The sequence below is a fragment of the Venustampulla echinocandica genome, assembly GCF_003357145.1.
Source record: "Venustampulla echinocandica strain BP 5553 chromosome Unknown scaffold_1, whole genome shotgun sequence".
Lineage (NCBI taxonomy): Eukaryota > Fungi > Ascomycota > Leotiomycetes > Helotiales > Pleuroascaceae > Venustampulla > Venustampulla echinocandica.
Genome location: NW_022474206.1, coordinates 4,714,684 through 4,736,219, shown reverse-complemented (window position 1 = coordinate 4,736,219; position 21,536 = coordinate 4,714,684). Strand labels below are relative to the sequence as shown.

General features: G+C 48.8%; 6 protein-coding genes across 6 annotated transcripts; 3 read left to right on the top strand and 3 right to left on the bottom strand.

Moving 5' to 3' along the window:
• Positions 1–392: 392 nt before the first annotated feature.
• On the top strand, positions 393–1,838 carry BP5553_04076 (Multidrug resistance efflux transporter EmrE; the record flags this gene model as incomplete). Its single annotated transcript, XM_032012699.1, has 3 exons — positions 393–623; positions 677–1,525; positions 1,575–1,838. 3 exons carry the CDS (start codon positions 393–395, stop codon positions 1,836–1,838), a joined length of 1,344 nt encoding a protein of 447 aa, XP_031872392.1.
• A 927-nt stretch (positions 1,839–2,765) lies between these two features.
• On the bottom strand, positions 2,766–3,172 carry BP5553_04075 (uncharacterized protein; the record flags this gene model as incomplete). The annotated part of the gene is made up of 2 exons (XM_032012698.1): positions 2,766–2,856; positions 2,937–3,172. The coding sequence occupies 2 exons, from the start codon at positions 3,170–3,172 to the stop codon at positions 2,766–2,768; spliced, it is 327 nt and encodes a 108-aa protein (XP_031872391.1).
• Positions 3,173–3,590: 418 nt separating this feature from the next.
• Positions 3,591–4,526, bottom strand: BP5553_04074 (uncharacterized protein; the record flags this gene model as incomplete). The annotated part of the gene is made up of 1 exon (XM_032012697.1): positions 3,591–4,526. The coding sequence occupies one exon, from the start codon at positions 4,524–4,526 to the stop codon at positions 3,591–3,593; it is 936 nt and encodes a 311-aa protein (XP_031872390.1).
• Positions 4,527–7,150: 2,624 nt separating this feature from the next.
• On the top strand, positions 7,151–15,982 carry BP5553_04073 (Uncharacterized protein; the record flags this gene model as incomplete). Its single annotated transcript, XM_032012696.1, has 1 exon — positions 7,151–15,982. One exon carries the CDS (start codon positions 7,151–7,153, stop codon positions 15,980–15,982), a length of 8,832 nt encoding a protein of 2,943 aa, XP_031872389.1.
• Positions 15,983–16,498: 516 nt separating this feature from the next.
• On the bottom strand, positions 16,499–17,296 carry BP5553_04072 (Uncharacterized protein; the record flags this gene model as incomplete). Its single annotated transcript, XM_032012695.1, has 4 exons — positions 16,499–16,548; positions 16,617–16,922; positions 17,004–17,067; positions 17,264–17,296. The coding sequence occupies 4 exons, from the start codon at positions 17,294–17,296 to the stop codon at positions 16,499–16,501; spliced, it is 453 nt and encodes a 150-aa protein (XP_031872388.1).
• Positions 17,297–18,700: 1,404 nt separating this feature from the next.
• On the top strand, positions 18,701–20,785 carry BP5553_04071 (putative Heat shock 70 kDa protein 2; the record flags this gene model as incomplete). The annotated part of the gene is made up of 2 exons (XM_032012694.1): positions 18,701–18,716; positions 18,777–20,785. 2 exons carry the CDS (start codon positions 18,701–18,703, stop codon positions 20,783–20,785), a joined length of 2,025 nt encoding a protein of 674 aa, XP_031872387.1.
• Positions 20,786–21,536: the final 751 nt, after the last annotated feature.

The following is a 21,536-nucleotide window of genomic DNA, read 5'->3' as shown; positions in this document are numbered from 1 at the left end:
GAGCAGTTAATAGAACAAGAATCTACCTAATTCGTTTGGTACTGTCACGTGGCATCCAACGGCTTGTGCATCGCCAGGCAGGTATCTCAGGGGAACTTAGGTAAGGCGGCTAGTTCCGACATCCGTTGAAACAGTACCACGAGATGTTAGCTTGTACACCACTCTTAACGCCTAGGTAGAATTGCGATAGCACAGCCCACGAGACATCAGGACCGGCCTGTGTTCCCTCTGCCGGCAGGATATATACAACATCTTCGGAGATGACCTGTTAACCTCCCATGACCGAGGTATCTTCACATCTACACCTTCGTCCTCCATGATAGAACCAGCGTAAGCACGCTTGCACCTGTAGCAATACCGGCCCCAGCAAAGGAAGACACAAGATCAGCACCATGAGTGCCCAAGAACCACTTGTTCCTCCAACGATGGCAGAGGAGCTTAGATTCTCTGCCGAACAACCATCGGTCCAACGCCGACGCGTATCGATGGCATCTTTAGAGCCCGTCAAATCTAATGGATTTAGGGCGGGCATGGGTCTCCAGAATATGGCCCGGCGGACACTGGGAATTATTCTTCTGCTTCTTACCGTCTTCCTTTGGACCGCCTCGAATTTCTTAGCCAGTGTAAGTCTACCAAAATTCATGGAGTCTAGATAGGACATGCTAACGAAATTCAGTATATCTTTGCAGATAATACATACTCAAAACCATACTTCGTCACTTATATCAACACATCATTTTTTGCGATATCATTACTTCCAGTCTTTCTACGTATTGTGCACCAACACGGCATAGCGCACGTTCGAACATCCGCAGTCGAATATTGGCAGGGCAAGATGGATGGTTATAGAGGCGTCAGTTCCAAATCCCGTACTGGTGAGGAAGATGCGGAGGACCCCATGTCAGCATCTGAGACACGGTTATTGGTTGACGATGATGAGGATCAACCCGCGCTCAGCATGTCCGGAGAACCACAACCGCCAGAGGGTCAGTTAAGCGTGCCAGAAACTGTAAAGCTCAGTTTGGAGTTCTGCATGCTCTGGTTTGGTGCCAACTATCTGGTTGCGGCGTGCCTGGAATATACTAGTGTGGCTAGTTCTACAATCTTGACCTCCACTAGCAGCATTTGGACGCTGCTTTTTGGTGCCCTAGTGCGCGTGGAGCAATTCTCCTACAAAAAACTTGTTGGAGTACTGGCCTCCTTGGCTGGCATCATCCTAATCTCGACTGTGGATCTTTCAGGCAAAAACAATGATGAGCACCGGGGGAACTTCCCACACAAATCACAAAGTGAGATTGCTATTGGGGATGCGATGGCTTTTGGCAGCGCCATCATGTATGGCATCTATGCTATTGTCATGAAAAAACGAATTGGCAACGAGGACAGGGTAAACATGCCCCTATTTTTTGGACTTGTAGGGCTGTTTAACGTCATCTTCTTGTGGCCTGCGTTCTTTCTTCTGCACTACACGGGAATTGAAACCTTTGAATTACCGCCAACCGGCAAGATTTGGACTATTGTACTTGTACGTCCCCCCTTTCATGTCCCTCTAAATAATGCTAACACGCATGTAGTTGAACTCGGCATCATCTTTTCTCAGCGATTATTCTTGGGCCTACGCTATGCTTCTCACAACACCGTTAGTGGTAACAGTGGGACTATCAATGACGATACCGCTATCACTCATTGGGCAGATGGTTCTAAGCAAGCAGTATTCAAGTGCCTTATATTGGGTTGGTGCATCTATTGTGGTACTTTCTTTCTTGTTTATCAATCACGAGAGCCATGAAGAAGATGAGCCGCGGGTTCGGCGTGAAGAGAGTGGGTCGGCGGCTTGAATAGACGGTTGTCAATTATAGACTAGGGGGATATATGATTAATGATACCCAAACTAATTTCACCACAAATATACATGTTTCTACAGAAGGCCCCGTCCCTGCTCGCCGGGGAATTAGCCACCCCACCACTCTTGGTTTGTTTTATCACTAGAAGCATTATAGATGCTAGTGATGCTGTCTTATACATCTGCTGTACCAGAACCAGAACTCTCACATGTTTATGTATGCTTGGTTAGGGTCCTAGATGGATCATACTTGTCTTTAAAGTCTCTTGCATAGTTGCACATTTCTACAATCAGGTCCCTATGTACAGCATTCTTTATGTTTTGCACTGAGGATTCGAACCCATTTCCTACCTTCGTTTATAAATATATGCCTTTAAAATCTACTTTTGGTTTTACTCCTCAAAGAACACTGTAATACGCCTTATGGTGTCTGCTGTTGTTCGCACCCGAGTTTTGGTTATACCTAGAGAAGATACCCTGCTCTTTCCCAATTAGCTTACCCCTTAGCCAACAAGTATGGTGGTTCGACGCTGGGAACGTCCCCTAATTCGTTTAATCCCTGGAAGAGCCAACGGTGCAATATAAATCGCGGCGGAAGTCCCACCTGATGCACCCTCATGCCAACCTACAGCAGTTTGGGTCACCAACAATCCAGAGAATATAAAACCCGCCAAAATTTGCATCACACTAAAATAAAGGCAAGTTTAAGAGGGAATATATGGCAACAGAGCGAACATCTTGGTGGGAACAGCACAGTGATGGAGTCAAGAGGGATATCAGTTTGGGACCGTTTCAATGCCCGACTGGTTATACGACTGCGACAGTCAGCACTATGAACCTTCAAACCTCCTTCGTGGGGTGCTGTCTCTCGTATGCTCACCATTTCCTCAAATCCATCTAGCTTTGCTAGCCACCAACCAGTTCATACACTTTTCTGGGCTCCTTTCTGGGTGCTGCCACACTTGGACAATGTCACTCCCCTCTGAGTGTTGGCCAAACTATGGTCGGCAAATCTACCATATCGTCAGTATTTGCCTGGCAAGACACAACTGCTGTGGTTATCTCATCGGGCGTTAGTGTAGTTGTTGCTCACATTAATGGTTTTGTGTTTAATGCTGCAACTGGGCCAGCATCTGCATCACCCTCTACTACTTCGCCGGGAACTTCACCAACAAGAGGCTCGGCGCTGGCCACGAACACTGAGACTAAATCTCCGAGCGATATCCCATCGCCCTCATCCTCGGCACTGAGTAACGGGTCAAAGATCGGAATCGGTGTTGGGGGTTCGCTTGCAGCAATTGGAACAATATGTTCGGCGATTACATTCATTTTGCTGAGGCGTCGAAAGCGAGCATCCCCAAGTCCACTCTACCCTCTAGTATACGTAGAATCTCCCTGTTATCTACCAACCAACCCAGCACCCTCACGTGGAAACCCCACCCGATCGATATACGAGGCACCAAGTGAGACTGTGCTTGGGACGCTTGGAGAGAGCCATCATGAATATACAGCTCCTGCGGAGATGTGGGTGCCACCAAACAATAGCCGCTGGGGAGCAATCCGATGCCAACTTTTATATCTGGAGCGAGCATGGCGTTGTTGGTGCTGAATGGTATCTGGATTGCATATACTTGTTAATATCCTAGAGAACTTTGAGGAGTCACATAATAAGCACCCCAGATATTATCGTCATAATCATCATTTTGCAATACTTGACATTTATTCAATTGGATACAAAAGATATATGTTATGAACTAGAATCCCCGAAGTTCTCAGGATTATGATCTGCGAAAGTCTCCGTCGTACACATCCGATACTCCGGGCACCACTTGTGAATCTCAGCCATATGGTCGTTCTGCCAAACATTCGGCTGATGGTAACCCAATGGCTTGTCATACCACATAGTCTCCACCGAAAACTTCATAGCGATATCTGCGGGTGGGAGGTTCGCCCCAGGCCGCCCATCAAGCTGTTTTGGTAACTCTCTCATCTTTTTCGAAAACCACTGATCCTCGTAGTCCACATTTCCTTGCGAACCATCTCCGTGTCTCTCGACCTGCCAGTCGTAGCTATTCGTAATTTCTAGACACTTGGTTCTATTCCGGATTGATAATCCACCATTGTATCCCATGCCCATCCCTCTTGCGTCATCTATAGGCGCCCCAACAAAATCGTATTCGAGGAAATCTTCCACTTTTTGTGGTGAGTTCGAGCAGATAATGGTGTCTGCCTGGAATATTAATATATGCTCATAAGGCGCGAGCTGCTCCCAAAACCAAGGCTTGGTAAAGAAACCTGAAACACTCGCATGTGTGTTTAAAGCCTCACCCCGTGGAAGAGTTTGTACATGGAATCGGCCATCAGCGACTTGGCGTTGGAACGGCGTTGACTCTGAAAAGTTGCCTATATTATCTTCGTTCGTAAATACATGAATAGGCCATTCTGGACCCAGGACGGATGAGAAATGGAGGATGATTGGTATGAGATTGTCAAGAGGTCGATTCTCAACTATTGCAGCTGCTTTTCGATTCGATATCCTCGAATTTGAGAGCGGTTTAGACCCCGGTACAGGTACGGGAGCCCAGTGATTTCGGAAAGAATGCCCACCGGTGGCAAGCCTTTGAGATGAAATGAGGACAATGAGTGTGGTGAGGGCTATGACTCCAATGACATATATCTTCATGTTTCCAATTTTCCACAGTCGTCGTGGACCCACTTGTACAGGCTCAAAAGCCTCGGACCACGGACGGCCGTCGGATGAATGACGCCGTTCTGGTACCATTAGAGAATCTTCATCTATGAGGGTGAGGTCAAAGTCGATCGGGAAATATTATTAAAGAATGGCGATGTACTTTCTCATGTCTAACAGCAAAGGCAAATTTAAAAAGAAATGAGCGAATACAGGAAATCGTTGGAAATGAAACGCCAATATATTTTCGGGACCCCTGTTATATTGGTTCTTGCAGTTAGAGGCCGATGTTGTACGTAGTACCACCCAAGCACTTTCGGTAACAAACCAGGGAATGGCATCCTAAGCTCTCAAGGAAGGATTGTCGTACGTAAGGAAGGCATTGACGCTAAACGACCGTTCTGAAGAGGAAGAAGGGGCAGGGGGAGTCGGGTTGGATTTGGAAGCCTCGGCACGAGTCTTCTCTTCTTCGCCCTTTTTCTCTTGTTCCTCGATTTCGTCCAGGGCGGTCAAACCGGACCTAGCCAGTTCCATCTCACGATCCCTTAGTTGTTTCTTTTGGCTTCGTAAAGTAAACGAAGGAGCTTAGCTAGAACCTCCCCCACCTGGAGCTCGAGACGTTCGCGTTGTTTGTCGATAGATTCCCACTGTGAGAGAGAAGGCATCCGGTTCACGGATTCAACGTCGCATCTCCAGCCAGCGGCAATACACCCAGAGCAGCGCTTCTTGCCGTTAACTCTCGAAACATACACTCGCGTTTGGCCTTCTTGCAGCGGGAACAAGGAATCATTTTAAGCGCAACGATTCTCACAGTAACCCGCTGGTAACTGTGCAGGCGTCGGTGGATACGCTGTATAAGAGAGGTTGGATGTTATACGGAGGTTTGTTGCAGAGAAGTAAAGCGAGGTAAGGAATTGGATAAACAATCTCATCAACTTGCTATGAGTATTTGAGCACAAAACTCCTAACTAATCCAGAACCAACTACGAGTACTGTAAATATCGGAAACCTTGTGCGCTTCGCACTCCAAATTCCGTGGAGCTTCTGGATCGTCAGGAGCGTTCGAAAACGATCCTGGCGCTCCTGCCAATCCCGTGACCAGGTTTGGCGACACACGTGACTTATATTCTCGGTGCTGTACCCCGGTAACCTCGTACCCGATTGTGCCCGGTCCTGCCGAGCGTTAGGCCAAAGTCAGTACCCCGGATCTAGTTTGCTGCTCCTGATATATCATATATCATAGGTATTATACCTACCTATGTTGGGCTAATGATAGTAAACACCGCATGGCCCCACGGGGTCTACAGTAGTGTCTGCACAAACACAACTGAATGCGGGGTGTTGAAGTTGCTCGGATTAAAGGACCTATGGAGCCATAGCAACGCCGCTGCTAGGGAAGGGCATCTACACGACTGATAAATGATACGGTATGCCCGCCCTTAAGCCACTACTGGCACTCGCAACCACAAGAAGTAGAACAAAGCTAATAATAAAGGAAGGCTTGCTCAAGAGTTAAGAAGAGCGCTTAAGCTTTCTTTGATTAGTCAGTAGTTTGGCCCTTGGAGTGTTGCAGGCACCCTAGGCTCTACAGACAACCAGCAGCTTCCCGCATTGGTTTAATAGCTTCTCTCCGATACCCACTTGGTTTGCACGTAGTTTAACAACCTCATATTCCCATGCAAAATAACAGGTCCCCCACTACTAGAGCTTCGAGTGTACTCTGTAGAAGTAGCGATGATTGATTTTCAATGTCCAGGGGAGCATACCCGAGATACTCCCGAGCTGCGGGTTTCGTTCGGCGCAACTTGTTCCACAGGTCTGGTTGGCGCCACTGCAAGGGCAGAGCCCACGGGTTTCTAGGTCTAGAGGTACCTGGACATCTACTTCGGCCAGCCTGTATTATATCGAGGTTGCTATCTCTAAATATCTCAAATATTCGAAGGAGCTCTTAGAGATAACTCAAAAAAGTCTAGAGATATAGTTCAGGTGAAAAGGTTCGAAGCACAGCGAAATTGATCCACTACTTGTCCACGACTGGTATAGCCGATGATAAGGTTAATAAGTTGCCAACAGGGCTCTTTGTGACCACCGTACAATATTTCACGTCCGGATTCGTAACATCATTCATCGTCCCAACCATTTCTCCAGTATCTCATGGTTCCTCACAGGGTCCTTTGGCTCAACCTCATCCGCAGAACGATCGCACTTCACCCTACCCGGAGTTAAACTGCCCAGTTTATCATTGTTCTGTCGCAGTCCCCTGCAGTCTCGATCTGCATCCCGGCCCCGGATCTGCGCCGGACTTGATAGCTGTAGCTGGGACCTATTCTTCCTCCCTCCTGTTATTTACAAACCATGAAGCAAGCTGACAATCTGCTGTGCGCACCTTAGCTGGAGTTATCGGAGCAAACAAGCCAGCCAGCCAGCTTGGTTTTGTCACACCTTCGTGGACTCCTAAAATTATTATATTTGTGGAAAGGGACAAGCAAGGGGTTGCGAATGGAACTATTGCCGCGACACACAGCTTCTGCGATTGGGGGCGTTCACTGCCTCTCCTCCTTCTACGGCCTGCTGGGCGATATTGAATCTCGAATGGCGTGCTGCGACTGAGCAAACTAATGGCGCTCCTGAATCCGACTTTCATAGTTGGAGTCGTAGTCCTCCTCTACCTATTGTCCTTTATACTGTTCGCAGTCCTTCGGATTTTGACTGGCATCTCTATTCAGCGCATTGGGTACTTTTCTCTGCGAAGGCTCGCATATACTCCGAGAGATGGCATAAAGATAGAGCTCCGGGGCTTGGGCCTCAACCTTCATCGGCCAACCTTTGCGCAACCGACATGGGTAAGCATCGTTTTGACCGAGCTGGCGGTCACGGTGGATATGAGCGCGACCGATGGCGACAAGGCCGGCGATGTTGGGATAGAAGGGAATGGAGTTGCGGCGAAGAATGTGGACAGGTCAAAGGGCGAATCCGAATCCAAAAGCAAGCCAGTGCCACCGAAAGCCGGTTGGGCCCCGCAGAGGAGTAAGAGTTGGGGGAAACTCATGAAAGTTAAGGACGCTATCAAGCGTCTGCACCGAAAAATCAACTGGATCCGTATGGTGGACGTGGTAACGACAGGCTCATCTGTCACTGTGGTGGATGTTGGTCAGATACAGGTTGGGAGTTTTACAATGGCAGTCGATACACGGCGAAAAATGGTCGATCGAGCGAGGTTGTTCTCGCGCGTGAAAGCGGCCAACAAAGAGCATCGGCCTGCAGAGTGGATGATGACACTTCGCAGTGTGCTCTTCACTCCCGATGGAAGAGAAGCACTAGAAGTCCTCGATCATGCTACACTGAATATCCATGGATCCTTATACAAAGGGTTAGACGGACTCCGAGACGCCGCCATCGCGCTAAAGCTGGGTCGTTTGCATATACCTTATGATGATATCCGCGCTTGTATGAACAGATTCCAAGCACTTCACAACCTCTACAAGTCCGAGCAACTAGAGGTTGAGGAATTACCTGTCAATACTATTCCTGAGGAGGCAGACACGCTCGATAGCCATGAAGATCATCTCGTTCGGACAGTTTCAGATTCCAAGGAATTTGTTAGTTCGATCCTCCGTGGAATTAAGGAGGTGCAGTTTGCGGTCGGCTTTGTGGGCATCACCAAGAAAGTTAGCTCCGTACATCCTAGAGGTGCCCCCCTCTATCTTAATGCGTCAATGAAAGAAGTCGGAGTGGACATGCACCGGCTAGATCAGAAATCCCCAGCACATCGGATGTACTTCTCTTCCAAAGACGTTGCTCACGAAGCACTTGCCGCTGCCCTCTCGATTGAACTTGGGGTTGATGACGGACACGGCACGTCTGACAGGTTGATATATATCCCCATGACTACAACTACAGTTCGAACGACCCTTCCTTCCAAGACTGTTGAGTCCGTCAAAGAAAATAGTGCTGATGAGCGGAACGCAAACATCCTTTTTGCCAATGTCGTCGTTACTTCTCCTTCGGTTGATCTGGACCCCAAACATCTTCCGCTTGTATTAGCTCTGTTGCAACGAAAACCGAAAAGGAGAAAGGGGCTTGAACCCCAACGACAGGTGCTTATTTCAAGGCTTTTGCCGAAAGCAAATGTGAAAATCTCTTTGCACGAACCAGTTGTTCGCATCTCCCTTCCCCCGGTGGAGAAGAACGCAGAACCTGACGACTTTGACCTTATCATATCTTCCATTTCGTCCATCTCGTTAGATATCGAGTCGTCTCATTCGTCCGCTGGAGAATTGCAATATGGCCTTGGATCAACGCTAAGATTACAATCCCACGACCTCTACTACCAGACGTCGTCTGGTGCACATTATGAGCTGCTTCAAACGGAATCTCTGGAACTTAAAGTTCATATTAGCGCGAACCCCGATGTTTATGTTGTTGCAACTGGCAACCTACACACCTTTTCCATCCACATGATCCGCCCCGAGATAAGCGAGGGAGTCCGTCAGATCGTCAGACAGCTGCGAGTCAACGTGGAACCCGACAAGAAAGCGCACCCTAAGACTTCCCGTGATCCTAATTTTATCAGAGCTATGCCCCCTTGGCTCCTGCATTTTCAAATTCAAGGTTCGGATTTCAGTGCGGAGGTTGCGGGCGTTGACCAGGAGATATCGGATGATACCCGTGGCGTTGCACTTCAGTTAGAATCCTGGACAGCGGAATATAGGGCTCAGAAGGTTGATGCCTTGGAAAGGAAATCTGCCCGCCGTAGGGCGGGAAGTCGATCTTTCACACCAGATGCGGAGCATTATCTCAAGATGCCTAAATCACCTAGGAAAAAAAAACGTTACCCTACTGACGGACGGAGGCTAGCAGTCCATGTCCGTGGCCTGGAAGCTTTCGTCGTCGAGTCAACTGAGAAGTGGGAGATGGAGCCTTTTGTTTCCGTTCCGCGCTTCGAGGTTGCCCTATCTACATCGTGCGATAACCAAGGTCCAATTTTCCATATCAACTCCTATGTCAAAACGATACTTATTCAGTACTCGTTATACCGCCATTATGCTTGCGGTGTGGCGACAACTGTACTCCGGAAAGCATTTCTCCGCACCAAAGCTGACGATGAAGAAGCTGAACAGGCGCGTGCTACTGCAAAAGCCTTTGGAAGTTCGTACCTCTCGCCACTGATGTCTCCTGAAGACCTCCATTCTTCCGATACGATCGGTTATCCCTTCCCCGTACCAGAACTAGTTACAGTTGATTTCAGATCAAGCCTAGTGCAGATCAAAGCCTATATGCCAGCTGACCCCCCTTTAATGATGCAAATTTATGGCATGGAAGCTGGGCGCCATCGGTGGTCCCCGCCTTTCCTACAAGCAAAGTTGGCTAGGCTCTATGCTGAAGCGCCAAAAATGCCTTGTGTATGGGCGAGAATCGTCAGTATCAAGAGTCCACGGGTTGATCTTCGTGAAAGTAGGCGGAAGAGCAGTGCTGGAGACACGCATAGTGAGAGGATGATCGATGTTGTCACAGAAGCGATTCGACTAGCGGTTCCCCATCAGCTAGTGCTCTACAAAATTGTTGACAACTGTATAAACACGCTCAAATCCGTCCAACAACTCCACCATCGGTTCATAACGGGCACGAATGAGTACATACTTGAGAAACATCCGGAAGGACCAAAACATGTTCCAAAAGTTTCCATTCGCAGCAGGGCGCTGCTTTTTGAACTGGAAGATGGAGCTTTCGAATGGAAATTGGGCAACATATACCGCACAGGCCTGGTCGAGCAGGCACAGCGTATCGCCCGTGATGCTGCGTTCGAGGTCAAAGCTAAGAAAATTGCGGAAGTTGAGATGCGGAAGGGGGGTTCCAAGTTCCGGAATAGGTCTGCCCACCCACCAGGCCGCAGCAACCATCAGGAGCGGTCCCGAAAGCGGAGTCAGAGTGTGCCTGATGCGTACAGAGATGAATCAAACCCAAGAGATCGTCGTGGCCGTCAGATGCGATATGACCCAGAAAGTGTATGTGCCATGAGCAGCAGCGCAAAGGTTTCAGTCGAAGTTGCTCGTCAAAAGTTACAACTATACAATGCGCAAAGTTGGAAGACACGAATTGACCAGGTTTTCACCTCGGCGAAGGACGGTATGAAGGAACTACGAGGCATCTTTTGGGGGACTGATGACCTTCCCGACGATGTGGAGGACAACGAGAACATCCTCGAGATTCCTCAACGGCCTGCGTTAATGGGAACCTTGATCAGCGATCTCCATATCGTGATTGACAAGCCCTCTTTCCCAATGAGTAAACTGCCTGAGTTTCTACACCGGGTTGGTAAAGGCATGCCCTACGACATGCAATACGCGCTTCTCATTCCGATGCATGTCCAAATCGATATGGGGGAGGCTCGTGTCTCACTACGAGACTATCCACTACCGCTTCTACATGTTCCCGCCATCAAGCCTGGGCAATCGCATCGATTGCCTGCTTGGTCTCTCAAAACGGACTTCGTTATTGCAGAGGAATTCCGAGGACCTGAATCCTTGAGGCATGTCAAGGTCGACATTATTCCGCCCAAAAATCGTGGTTCGGGTACGCCCAATAGTCGTGCTCGCGGATTTGCTATTGATGTGCGCAGAACTGTTTCTCCAGTTAAATCATATTCAGATATAAATGTTGATATCAACACCGGCCTGCCAACCCGAATTACTTGGGGGTCGTCATATCAGCCGGCAATCCAAGATATGATGATGGTCATAGAGACTTTCACAAGACCTCAAGTAGATCCATCCGACCGCACTGGGTTCTGGGATAAGATCCGACTTAGTTTCCATTCCCGCGTTAACGTTGCTTGGAAGGGTGATGGCGATGTCCATCTGATGCTGAAGGGGACCCGAGATCCATATGCGGTCACAGGGAACGGTGCTGGATTTCTTATGTGCTGGAGAAATGACGTGAGATGGAGCATATGCCACGATGAAGATCCTCGAAAGTTCATGACCGTTGATAGCGGTGAATACATCCTCGCCATCCCCGATTATAGCCATCACGCTCGCATATCTGAAAAGCAAGAGAGAGATGATGATAGCGTGAAGAGCTCCGAGACCTTTAAGCGTGGGGTTTTGTTCAAGAAGGTTGTGATGAAGCTATCTGGGAACGTCCAATGGCTTGCCGGACTGATGTTCGAGAGGAACATTAACCAAGCTGGGGCACGATCCTTCGATTTTGAGCCTCACTACAAAGTCGTCATGAAGGAGCCGCAGTTTGCAGTAGCCCCGCCGGGCCTTGAATATGATGCCTTCCGCGGCTTCCGTAGCCATCATATCCACATGTCATTAGCTGTGAAAGCTCCTGTTGATCGTGAATGGTCGGTATCAAATACCAAGCCCTCAAAAAGCTACAACACCGTTCATTTGACGCCCCGCTTCTTTACACACTTTTTTGCGTGGTGGTCGATGTTTGGAGGCACCATGTCACTTCCCATTCGGCAGGGCGCATTGTGGCCGGGTATTGAGAAATCTAGCAAAAAGTTTGGAAGGCATCTTGCGACCATCAAATATAACCTCTTGCTCGCTCCTCTCTTTCTCAGCCACGTCTACAAGCATAAAGATGCGGAGGACTTCTCCGAAGAGGTAGTAACTGCTACAGGGCTTAAAATGAGATTAGACAGCTTTATGCTTGACGTTCATCAACGGCGCGAGCAGTTCCATACTCAACATAGAGGTCGCAAAACCCAAGCAAAGACCAGTGGCATGAAGATGCACCAGGCACAACTTGATCTATTGTCAGCAGATATTCGTGCTATATCGGCCACCATCGAGGACACAACAGCAGAACATCTCCGAAAAGCCTCGACTGTGTCCCAAGCCTCACCACAGGAAAGCGGTTTTCCTGATCTTTCTCGCTTCGAAATACCTGATAATGATCTGAGTTGGATTGATATGGATGACTTTGTTGAATTGGACTGGGTTTTGCCCTCAGGTGCAAATCCAGAAACGAAGATAATGCCGCTCGCATTCGCACCACGCTTTACATATTTCCGTCAAACGGATCACGGTGGCACCATATCTGGTGATCCAGATAGAACCAGCCCATTCGGAAAAGAACCGACACATTTCTGTATCATGAGCAAGGACGATGACCCCCGCCGAGTTCAGTACCAACTGATCCAAAATCGCTTGAGCCAACTTAAACGACAAACGGATTCACACGCCAAATCCCTGGGCGATGCTGAGCTGAGGCACATCAAAGAAGTAAATAATGCTGCCTTGAAGACAGAGTATGAGCGCCTGCATAAACATATCCATGTTCTACAGGACAAGAAGGTCTTTTTAGAATCAATGATGCGGCAGATGAAAGTGCGTATTCGTAATGATATAAGGCGTGCCGTACTGGAAGGTGAACCCGAGGTTGACAGCGATGGCGAACGGTCCTCTCCGAAAGACGACGACGTGGAGACGAAGGGCATCGATAGCCATCCAGCAGCGGAATTCATCAGCGACTTCAACAATCGTTTTGTCATCCATAATATGCAGTTGAAATGGAATAATATGTTGAGGAACATTATTCTTCGCTACATACACCAAGTCAGCCAGCGGCGTGGGTTCGTATACTATCTCTCAAGACGAGCTGTAAAGTTTATTCTTGATATCATTGAGGAGCAGAACAAAACCAAAGTACCGAGACCGGGCTCAGGTAAGAACACAAATGCCTCGTCTGCGGACACCACACCAGCTACACACCAAGAAAGTGAGGCCGGCCCACAAGATGTGGAGGATCGCATCAATGAACTTCTTGCGGATGGCCGAAACTTTGTCAATGCAGAAGCAGAGGCTCAGGAGACAAACCCAAAAACTTCGACTGAGAAGCCCGAGTCCGGCATTGCCCGCGAGTTCACACCGCAGAATACGTATCATTTGAGGCTTATCGCACCTCAGATTCAGCTCCAGAGCGAAAAGAATCCCAAGTCGGTCGTTCTCGTCACTGCTAAAGGGATGGAGCTTAAAGTTATCGAAATTATGGACAAAGAGCTCATCTACGACGACGTTAGTGGTCTTGTGCAACGCCGGTTTTCGGTTGAAATGGACAGCACTCAATTCTTCGTTACCAACCAGAAGCTTTTCTCACTACAGCTACTCCCAATGTATGCTGGCACCCATTACGGAACACCCGCTGGATCTGCGTGGCCGCCGTGGGTGCCAATGGAGATTATGTTCAACTTTGAGGTGGACCCCTTCGGCTTCAAACGTGTCGTACAAAAGACATCTGCCAGTTTAAGGTTTGACAAATACAACTCTCTACGGCTCAAATACAACGAGGAAGTTAGCAGTCGAGGTAATTGGCCCAGCACCATGGAAAATCGAATGGACCACCTCTGGGTCGAATTCCCTCAAATCCGAGCCATTTGCAATTCGTCCCAGTATTACGCCATGTACATCATCGTACTTGATCTTCTAATGTATAGTGAGCCGCTAGAGAAGACTAGGAACGAGCGTCTCGAGAAGATCATGCTCGCATCGGATTTCAGTGATCTGCGAGGTGCCCCTGAGATGGTTATACGACTTCAAGAGCGTATCAGCCAGCTCGAAGAGATCAAGACACAATTCCAGGTCCACTCTAAATACCTTGATAGGCAGGGGTGGGAAGACAGACTTTGCCTTGACCAGGATCTCGCGCGCTGCGAAGACGAATTGTTTTTCATGATGAAAGCGATTACCACTTCTCAGAGGAAGCATGACGCTACGCAAACCAGTGGCCTGCTGCGGTGGAACATATCCTCTAATCAGATTGTGTGGCACCTTATCCAAGACAACAATGAACCGCTGATGGAGTTTCAACTTCAGCGAGCGGAATATGACCGAACCGACAACTCGGATGGATCTCACATAAATTTGATGCAGATAGGGAAGATAGTTGGTCTTAATCTGCTTCCCGATGCAATATATCCGGAGATGTTTGCCCCTTATTCGAATGCCGAGCGAGGTACATTCAGTGAAGGGGGTAATCAACAAATGCTGAGGGTCTACTGGTACATGCTTGAGGCAATTGCTGGAATACCCGTGATGGATCATTTCGAAGTCAACCTATTCCCCATGAAAATTCAGCTCGAGCGAGAAGTTGGCAAGCGCCTTTTCGAATACATGTTTCCAGGTTCGAAAGACGACAATACAGGGAAGAACAAATCCCCTTTCTTGGTGAGAGATATGCAACCTGTTGAGGATGATGACGAAGATGATAAATCTATGACAACGATATCCAGTGGCTTTGCGAGCACCGACACAGAACGGCAAGAATCAGAAATTGGCATAAGGGCAGGCTCGCTGGAACTCCGCCTTCGGCCAACAATGGCATCAGAGACTCGGCCCAACACATCTCATGTGTCAACATCCAATACTCCCAGCGTGCATTCAAACAATAGTGGCGAAGGGCATCATTTCCGACTCTTCCAATCTAATAACCGGCTAAGCGCACATTCACGGCCCGCTCTAGGGAAGGTTCTGAACAAGAAGCCGTCTGCCGAAAGTCTGCACTCAATCACGAGCTCCCGTCCCATTCTGGGTCGTGCCTCGACCAGCAAGTCCTTCGCCTCCAACTTGGATACCGCCAGTTCAACAGGGCTTGACGTCAAACACAGGCGTTTTGCGATTCATCGAAACAGCAACAAGTCTCAGAAAGAGAAGGCTTCTGATGATTTGACGACGATGATATCTCGAGCTTCAAATTATATGACCCTCGCTTATGTCAAGATTCCTAGTGTGGTACTCTGCCTCAGTTACAAAGGCAAGGGAGAGCGCAACATAGAAGATGTTCACGACTTCGTCTTCCGTCTTCCCATGATCGAATACCGTAACAAGACTTGGTCAAATCTGGATCTCGCCCTCGCGCTCAAGAGGGACGTCATTCGGGCCCTTATTTCCCACACTGGTGCCATCATTGGAAATAAGTTCAGCAAACACCGCCCAAACACCGCCCAGCAGAGTCGATTACGAGAGCTTGCTACGAGCAGCATGGTGCTGGCTCCATCCAGCACTGAAAATTCGCTCGACGGCAGCGATGCTAGCAGTACTGTTGCGTCGAGCCCCACGGGCACAAAGCGATCTGACCGGTCAAAGAGCCCTCGACGATCTTTTGCATCGAGTCATAATGGGTTGGCCCGCACCCCCAGCGCTTCCAGTAGCGGCCTATCTCTCCCTCACCGTTCGTTAACCTTGCCAACATCTTTGACGATGACACCTGCGCGCCAAGAGAGCTCTGGGGATAGCTTCGCGGATAGTGAGACAAGGAGTATAAAAGAGGGGAATGATGGCAAGAACACGGGTTTCGTAACTAGTACTTTCAACCGCTTAAAGAAGAGGGATCGTGAGACTCACTCTAGTGGGAGTAGTGTGCAACCCGACGATGCTAGTGAGGATAGCTCGAGCAAGAAGAACAAGTTCTCGCTTGGGAAGAAAATACTAGGGGGGTTTTAATGAGCGTTGGTTTTACATACTGTAGGAGTATTTTTGTTTTGTATATTATTTCGGAGGACGCTTGGGATGGGAGGACAGAGTGTGGTTTGGTGTAGAGTGGCCCAGGGAATTCTGGGGGAGCATTATGCATGGTTGGCGTTAGATAGGTATTTTACTTTACCTTTGGTAGTGGGGATCACAGTGTACATCACACGAGGCTATATAAAATTTTATTTTTCGGTTTCTCAGTTACGGTCTTGGGATGGACGGGTGGGAGGTATCGATAGAACTACACACCCAGAAAATAATTTAGTAGGCATGGATCACTTACGTGGTATAACGGTGATAGCGGTCACGATTAATTAGGCACTGCATAAGCGGTTACATTGCGAATTAGACACGAAAGGCAAGGGTGATCATGAAATGTTCTGGCATGACTTTTTGAGTGGTTCATTGATTGCAAATACGCCTAGTAACCCAGATGCAGCATGCAAATCCCGCGCCCAGACCATAGCACAGCACAGTATAAACGATCATTTACTCGTCATCCTCTTCCTCCTCAGTCTCAACAGTGTTCTGCGCGATACCTGCAGAGCACACACATTAGCCTAGCTCTCGCTCTACACCTGGTTTGCAGAGGGAAAATGAAACTTACGATCTAAATCACGCTGTCCACTCTGAGTGATGCGTCGGCCTCCCTTGTCCTCATCCTGCTCCAGGACACCGATCTTCTCAAGGGCTTGCATGGCCTTGCGGTCAACGCTTCCGCTGGCGGTGGTGTGATGTGAAGGGCGGGAGCCGCGGTTCTTTGCGGATCCGTGGACCTTGGTCAATCGGCCGACACCGACAGTCTTCCGGAGGTATACGTGTCTGGCGATCGAGGCGGCGCGGACGTAGAACCAGTCGATAGATTGAGGGGGGAGCTCCTTCGCATGGCCAGTCTTGACGGTATCAACCCAGCCTTAAAACACAAAAGGTAGGATGTTAGTTTTTGATGCTGATAGAACGGATAGAAGAGAAGGATGCATAGAGGGGGCCATACCGGGGATAGGAAGCTTTCCCTGTCTCTTCAAGAAATCGGCATATGCGACGATGAACTTTTGCGCCTGCGTTTCACCCGTCGAATCAGCATTATTCCGTCAGCAGAGGTCTCTACGACCCCCTCGCGCCTGCTCAATTATAAATTCGACAGATCATCGGGAGGAGTTCGTTGTCCATCGTTTTTTGATATCTTCGCGAACTGGGCCCTCTCTCTCTCTCTCTGCCTCAACGGCCTGGCGCGCTGTAATTGTATATACTCACATCGACATCGCGGACTGAAATACCACCGGCCATAGTTGCGGTTGGTTTTGGAGTCGGGGTTAGGACTGGGCGAGGGAGGTTATGGTCGGGAAGGGAAGTTCGTTGGGTCGCGGTCGAGTTCGAGGTTGGAATTGAAAATTATCTTTTGGTTTCCCGGAATTGTGGGTTGTGCGATTCGGGGGTTTAGCGAGGGGTGTTAGCCAGTCATGTTGCTCCGCGGCTGGCCACGCCAAACACAACGACAGTGTGGGTTAGGTAACATATTAGTAAGCCGAATTGATCACGTGTCACCACGCGTGATCGGATAACCACAGCACCGATCTTCGAATATTTTTATTGTGAGATTCGGTACGACGGATAAAGTATTCGGTAGCGATGCTTTGGAACAGCACACAAGAAGGTCTACAAGCCTTAAAAAATACTCACTCTGCTCTTGGGACGTTGTTGCAATTGCAATACCACTACGTATGCCAATGCGAGCTTGATTGACTCGTACTGTATGGGCCCATGGGGCTGCACCTCAAAAACTGTTACTCTTACTGTACTGTACCTAGAAAAAATAAAAAGGTTGGGTGACGTGTGACGTGTGAGGTGAGTCGCATTGTCATTGATTGATTGCTCTTGACATGATGTCTCCAGGCTCCACCCACGCCGTTTTCGTCATGTCCGCCTTGGGCCTGGGGGCTTGCGGCTTGCGGCTTGCGGCTTTCTTGCAGCTTCCATTGGCCTCTATTATGGGGTATTTGGTTTTGATTTGTATGGATTAGGGGGCGGAATGCGGAATAATAATGGGCAGATATGATGTTATGATGTTATGGGGATTATAGTTTTGCGCTGACAGCAGTGGGGTTGAAAATGAAAAAAATGTGCGACGTCATGGGCGGTGAGGGGACTGAGACTCGGGAGAGGAGAGGGGAGCTGAGGGGTGCGATAGAGTCATAGATTAGATAGATAGGTACATGTAGACACGAACACATACCAAACAACAACCAAGTAACAAGATATCTGAATTAGAATAATTAATAGCCAGTTGAGAATTGAATACTGTACAACAAGTGATAATACAATAATAACAATAACAACGTGAACCTGCCATTATTCTCGCTGGGAAGAAGCCTGATGGCAGCGTTGCCTGGGCAGCGCCCCGCGAAGCTACCACAACCTTCCAGGGCATTCGCTTAGGCACCTTCAGGGAATTCTAGCAACTTCCAACGTATTCCACGCCGCCGCGCTGCCAGTATTAAATTCTCCTCCCACCGGTTTTGTTCTTCTCTTCTCTTCATGAACATTTCCCCCAATTCACCTCCCACATAATACATACAACTCCCCTCTTCTTGTGGCCTTCAACTCTTCTGAAAGCACAAGTCAAAAACACGCAACTCAACCACAATACACCTCCCTCTACCCCACATCACATCCCCCTCATAATAATCCAACATGGCGCCCGCCATTGGTAAGTACTCTTCTGCCCGTCAGGCCGACGATGAAGGCGTCTCTAACAGCCTCGCTATAGGTATCGATCTCGGGACCACCTACTCCTGCGTGGGTATCTTCCGTGATGACAGAATCGAAATCATTGCCAATGACCAAGGCAACCGAACAACCCCATCCTTCGTCGCCTTCACCGACACAGAGCGTCTGATCGGTGATGCCGCAAAGAACCAAGTCGCCATGAACCCCATCAACACCGTCTTCGATGCCAAGCGTCTCATCGGTCGCAAGTTCGCCGACGCGGAGGTCCAGGCCGACATGAAGCATTTCCCCTTCAAGATCATTGACCGTGCTGGAAAGCCCGTCATCGAGGTTGAGTTCAAGGGTGAGGTGAAGACATTCACCCCCGAAGAAATCTCCTCCATGGTCTTGGTCAAGATGCGAGAGACCGCTGAGGCCTACCTTGGTGGAACCGTCAACAACGCCGTCGTCACAGTCCCCGCTTATTTCAACGATTCGCAACGTCAGGCCACCAAGGACGCTGGTCTGATTGCCGGTCTTAACGTTCTCAGAATCATCAACGAGCCCACTGCCGCCGCCATTGCGTACGGTCTTGACAAGAAGGTTGAGGGTGAGCGAAACGTTCTCATCTTCGATCTCGGAGGAGGAACTTTCGATGTTTCACTCCTCACCATCGAGGAGGGCATTTTCGAGGTCAAGTCTACTGCTGGTGACACTCACTTGGGTGGTGAGGATTTCGACAACAGACTCGTCAACCATTTCGTACAGGAGTTCAAACGGAAACACAAGAAGGGTAAGAGTCTCAATCTTTTTGACACATTGGTCTCAGAACAAGTAACTAATTCATTCTCGATTACAGATCTGTCCAGCAATGCCCGTGCCCTTCGTCGTCTCCGCACTGCTTGCGAGCGGGCTAAGCGTACTCTCTCTTCCTCTGCACAAACCTCGATTGAAATCGACTCCCTATTCGAGGGTATCGACTTCTACACCTCCATCACCCGTGCCCGTTTCGAGGAGCTCTGCCAGGACCTCTTCCGATCCACCACTCAACCGGTCGACCGCGTCCTCTCCGATGCCAAGCTCGACAAGTCCAAGGTCCACGAGATCGTCCTTGTTGGTGGCTCTACCCGTATCCCCAGAATCCAAAAGATGATCACAGACTACTTCAACGGCAAGGAGCCCAACAAGTCCATTAACCCCGATGAGGCTGTTGCCTACGGTGCTGCCGTCCAGGCTGCTATCCTCTCCGGTGACACTTCATCCAAGTCTACCAACGAGATCCTGCTTCTCGATGTCGCGCCGCTGTCTCTCGGTATCGAGACCGCTGGTGGCCAGATGACCAAGCTCATTCCCCGCAACACCACCATCCCCACCAAGAAGTCCGAGGTCTTCTCCACTTTCTCCGACAACCAGCCCGGTGTGCTTATTCAAGTCTTCGAGGGTGAGCGTCAACGAACCAAGGACAACAACCTGTTGGGCAAGTTCGAGCTCACTGGTATCCCCCCTGCGCCCCGTGGTGTTCCACAAATCGAGGTTACCTTCGATCTTGATGCCAACGGAATCATGAACGTCTCTGCTCTTGAGAAGGGCACTGGCAAGTCCAACAAGATCGTCATCACCAACGACAAGGGCCGTCTATCAAAGGAGGATATCGAGCGCATGTTGGCAGAGGCCGAGAAGTACAAGTCCGAGGATGAGGCTGAAGCCGCACGGATCAGCGCCAAGAACGGTCTCGAGTCATATGCCTACTCGCTCAAGAACACCCTGAGTGATGCCAAGGTTGACGAGAAGCTCGACGCTGACGAGAAGGAGAAGCTGAAGGCCGAGATCGACAAGACCGTTGCTTGGTTGGATGAGAGCCAGCAAGCCACCAAGGAGGAGTACGAGGAACACCAGAAGGAGCTGGAGGCCGTTGCAAATCCGGTGATGATGAAATTTTATCAAGGAAGCGAGGGCGGTGCTCCCGGTGGAATGCCAGGAGGTATGCCAGGTGGTGGATTCCCAGGTGGTGCTGGTGGACCAGGAGGTGCTCCTCACGATGATGGCCCAACCGTTGAGGAGGTCGACTAAACTGTTTCTCACGAATCTCTTTAGTTGGTTTTCTTGCATTTTGCAGAATCGGTGTCAATTGGGGGTTTTTCTCATTTCCATGATCTTGTGGCTAGACTGCGGTTGCATTTCGTAATTAAGAATACTAAAAAATGGTGTTGCTTACGCCATGATGTATGACAGGTCTGCACCTTCAGAAGGGTTTGCGGATAAAAATAAAAGGTCTTCAATTAATAAACTGCTCCCTACTTCTTGCTTGTGAACTGTGAACATTGTCAACTGGAATAAATCAACACGAGTATTATCAACTACTTGAACACGAACATATCAACAACTTGATCACGGACATTTTCAACAACACGAACAATATGATATCTTTTCCAATACTATAGGTATAAAATTGGGGTTTAATTTAGATAGAAACTAGCTAATTCTGTACACCCCCACAATGTCTCAACTTTGCTAAGACTTTTACTCTACTCATTAGCCTAAGGCTTTACACCTTCCCTTTTAACAAGTTGATTCTTTTACAATTTCTCAACTTTGCTGAGACTTTTACTCTACTTGTTAGCCTGAGGATTTACGACTTTCATCTCCGGTAATACCTAAATGCAAACCACACCTAAATGCAAATAAAATCGGCATTTGGTGCGATTAATGGATTTTAATCCCCACCCACCTATTTAATAGGGAACTTATTTTAGCCAAATTGCAGATCTATAATCAATTATTATCTATTCTTTTAGGATCGTTTTCAAGTTGCGTGGTTGAT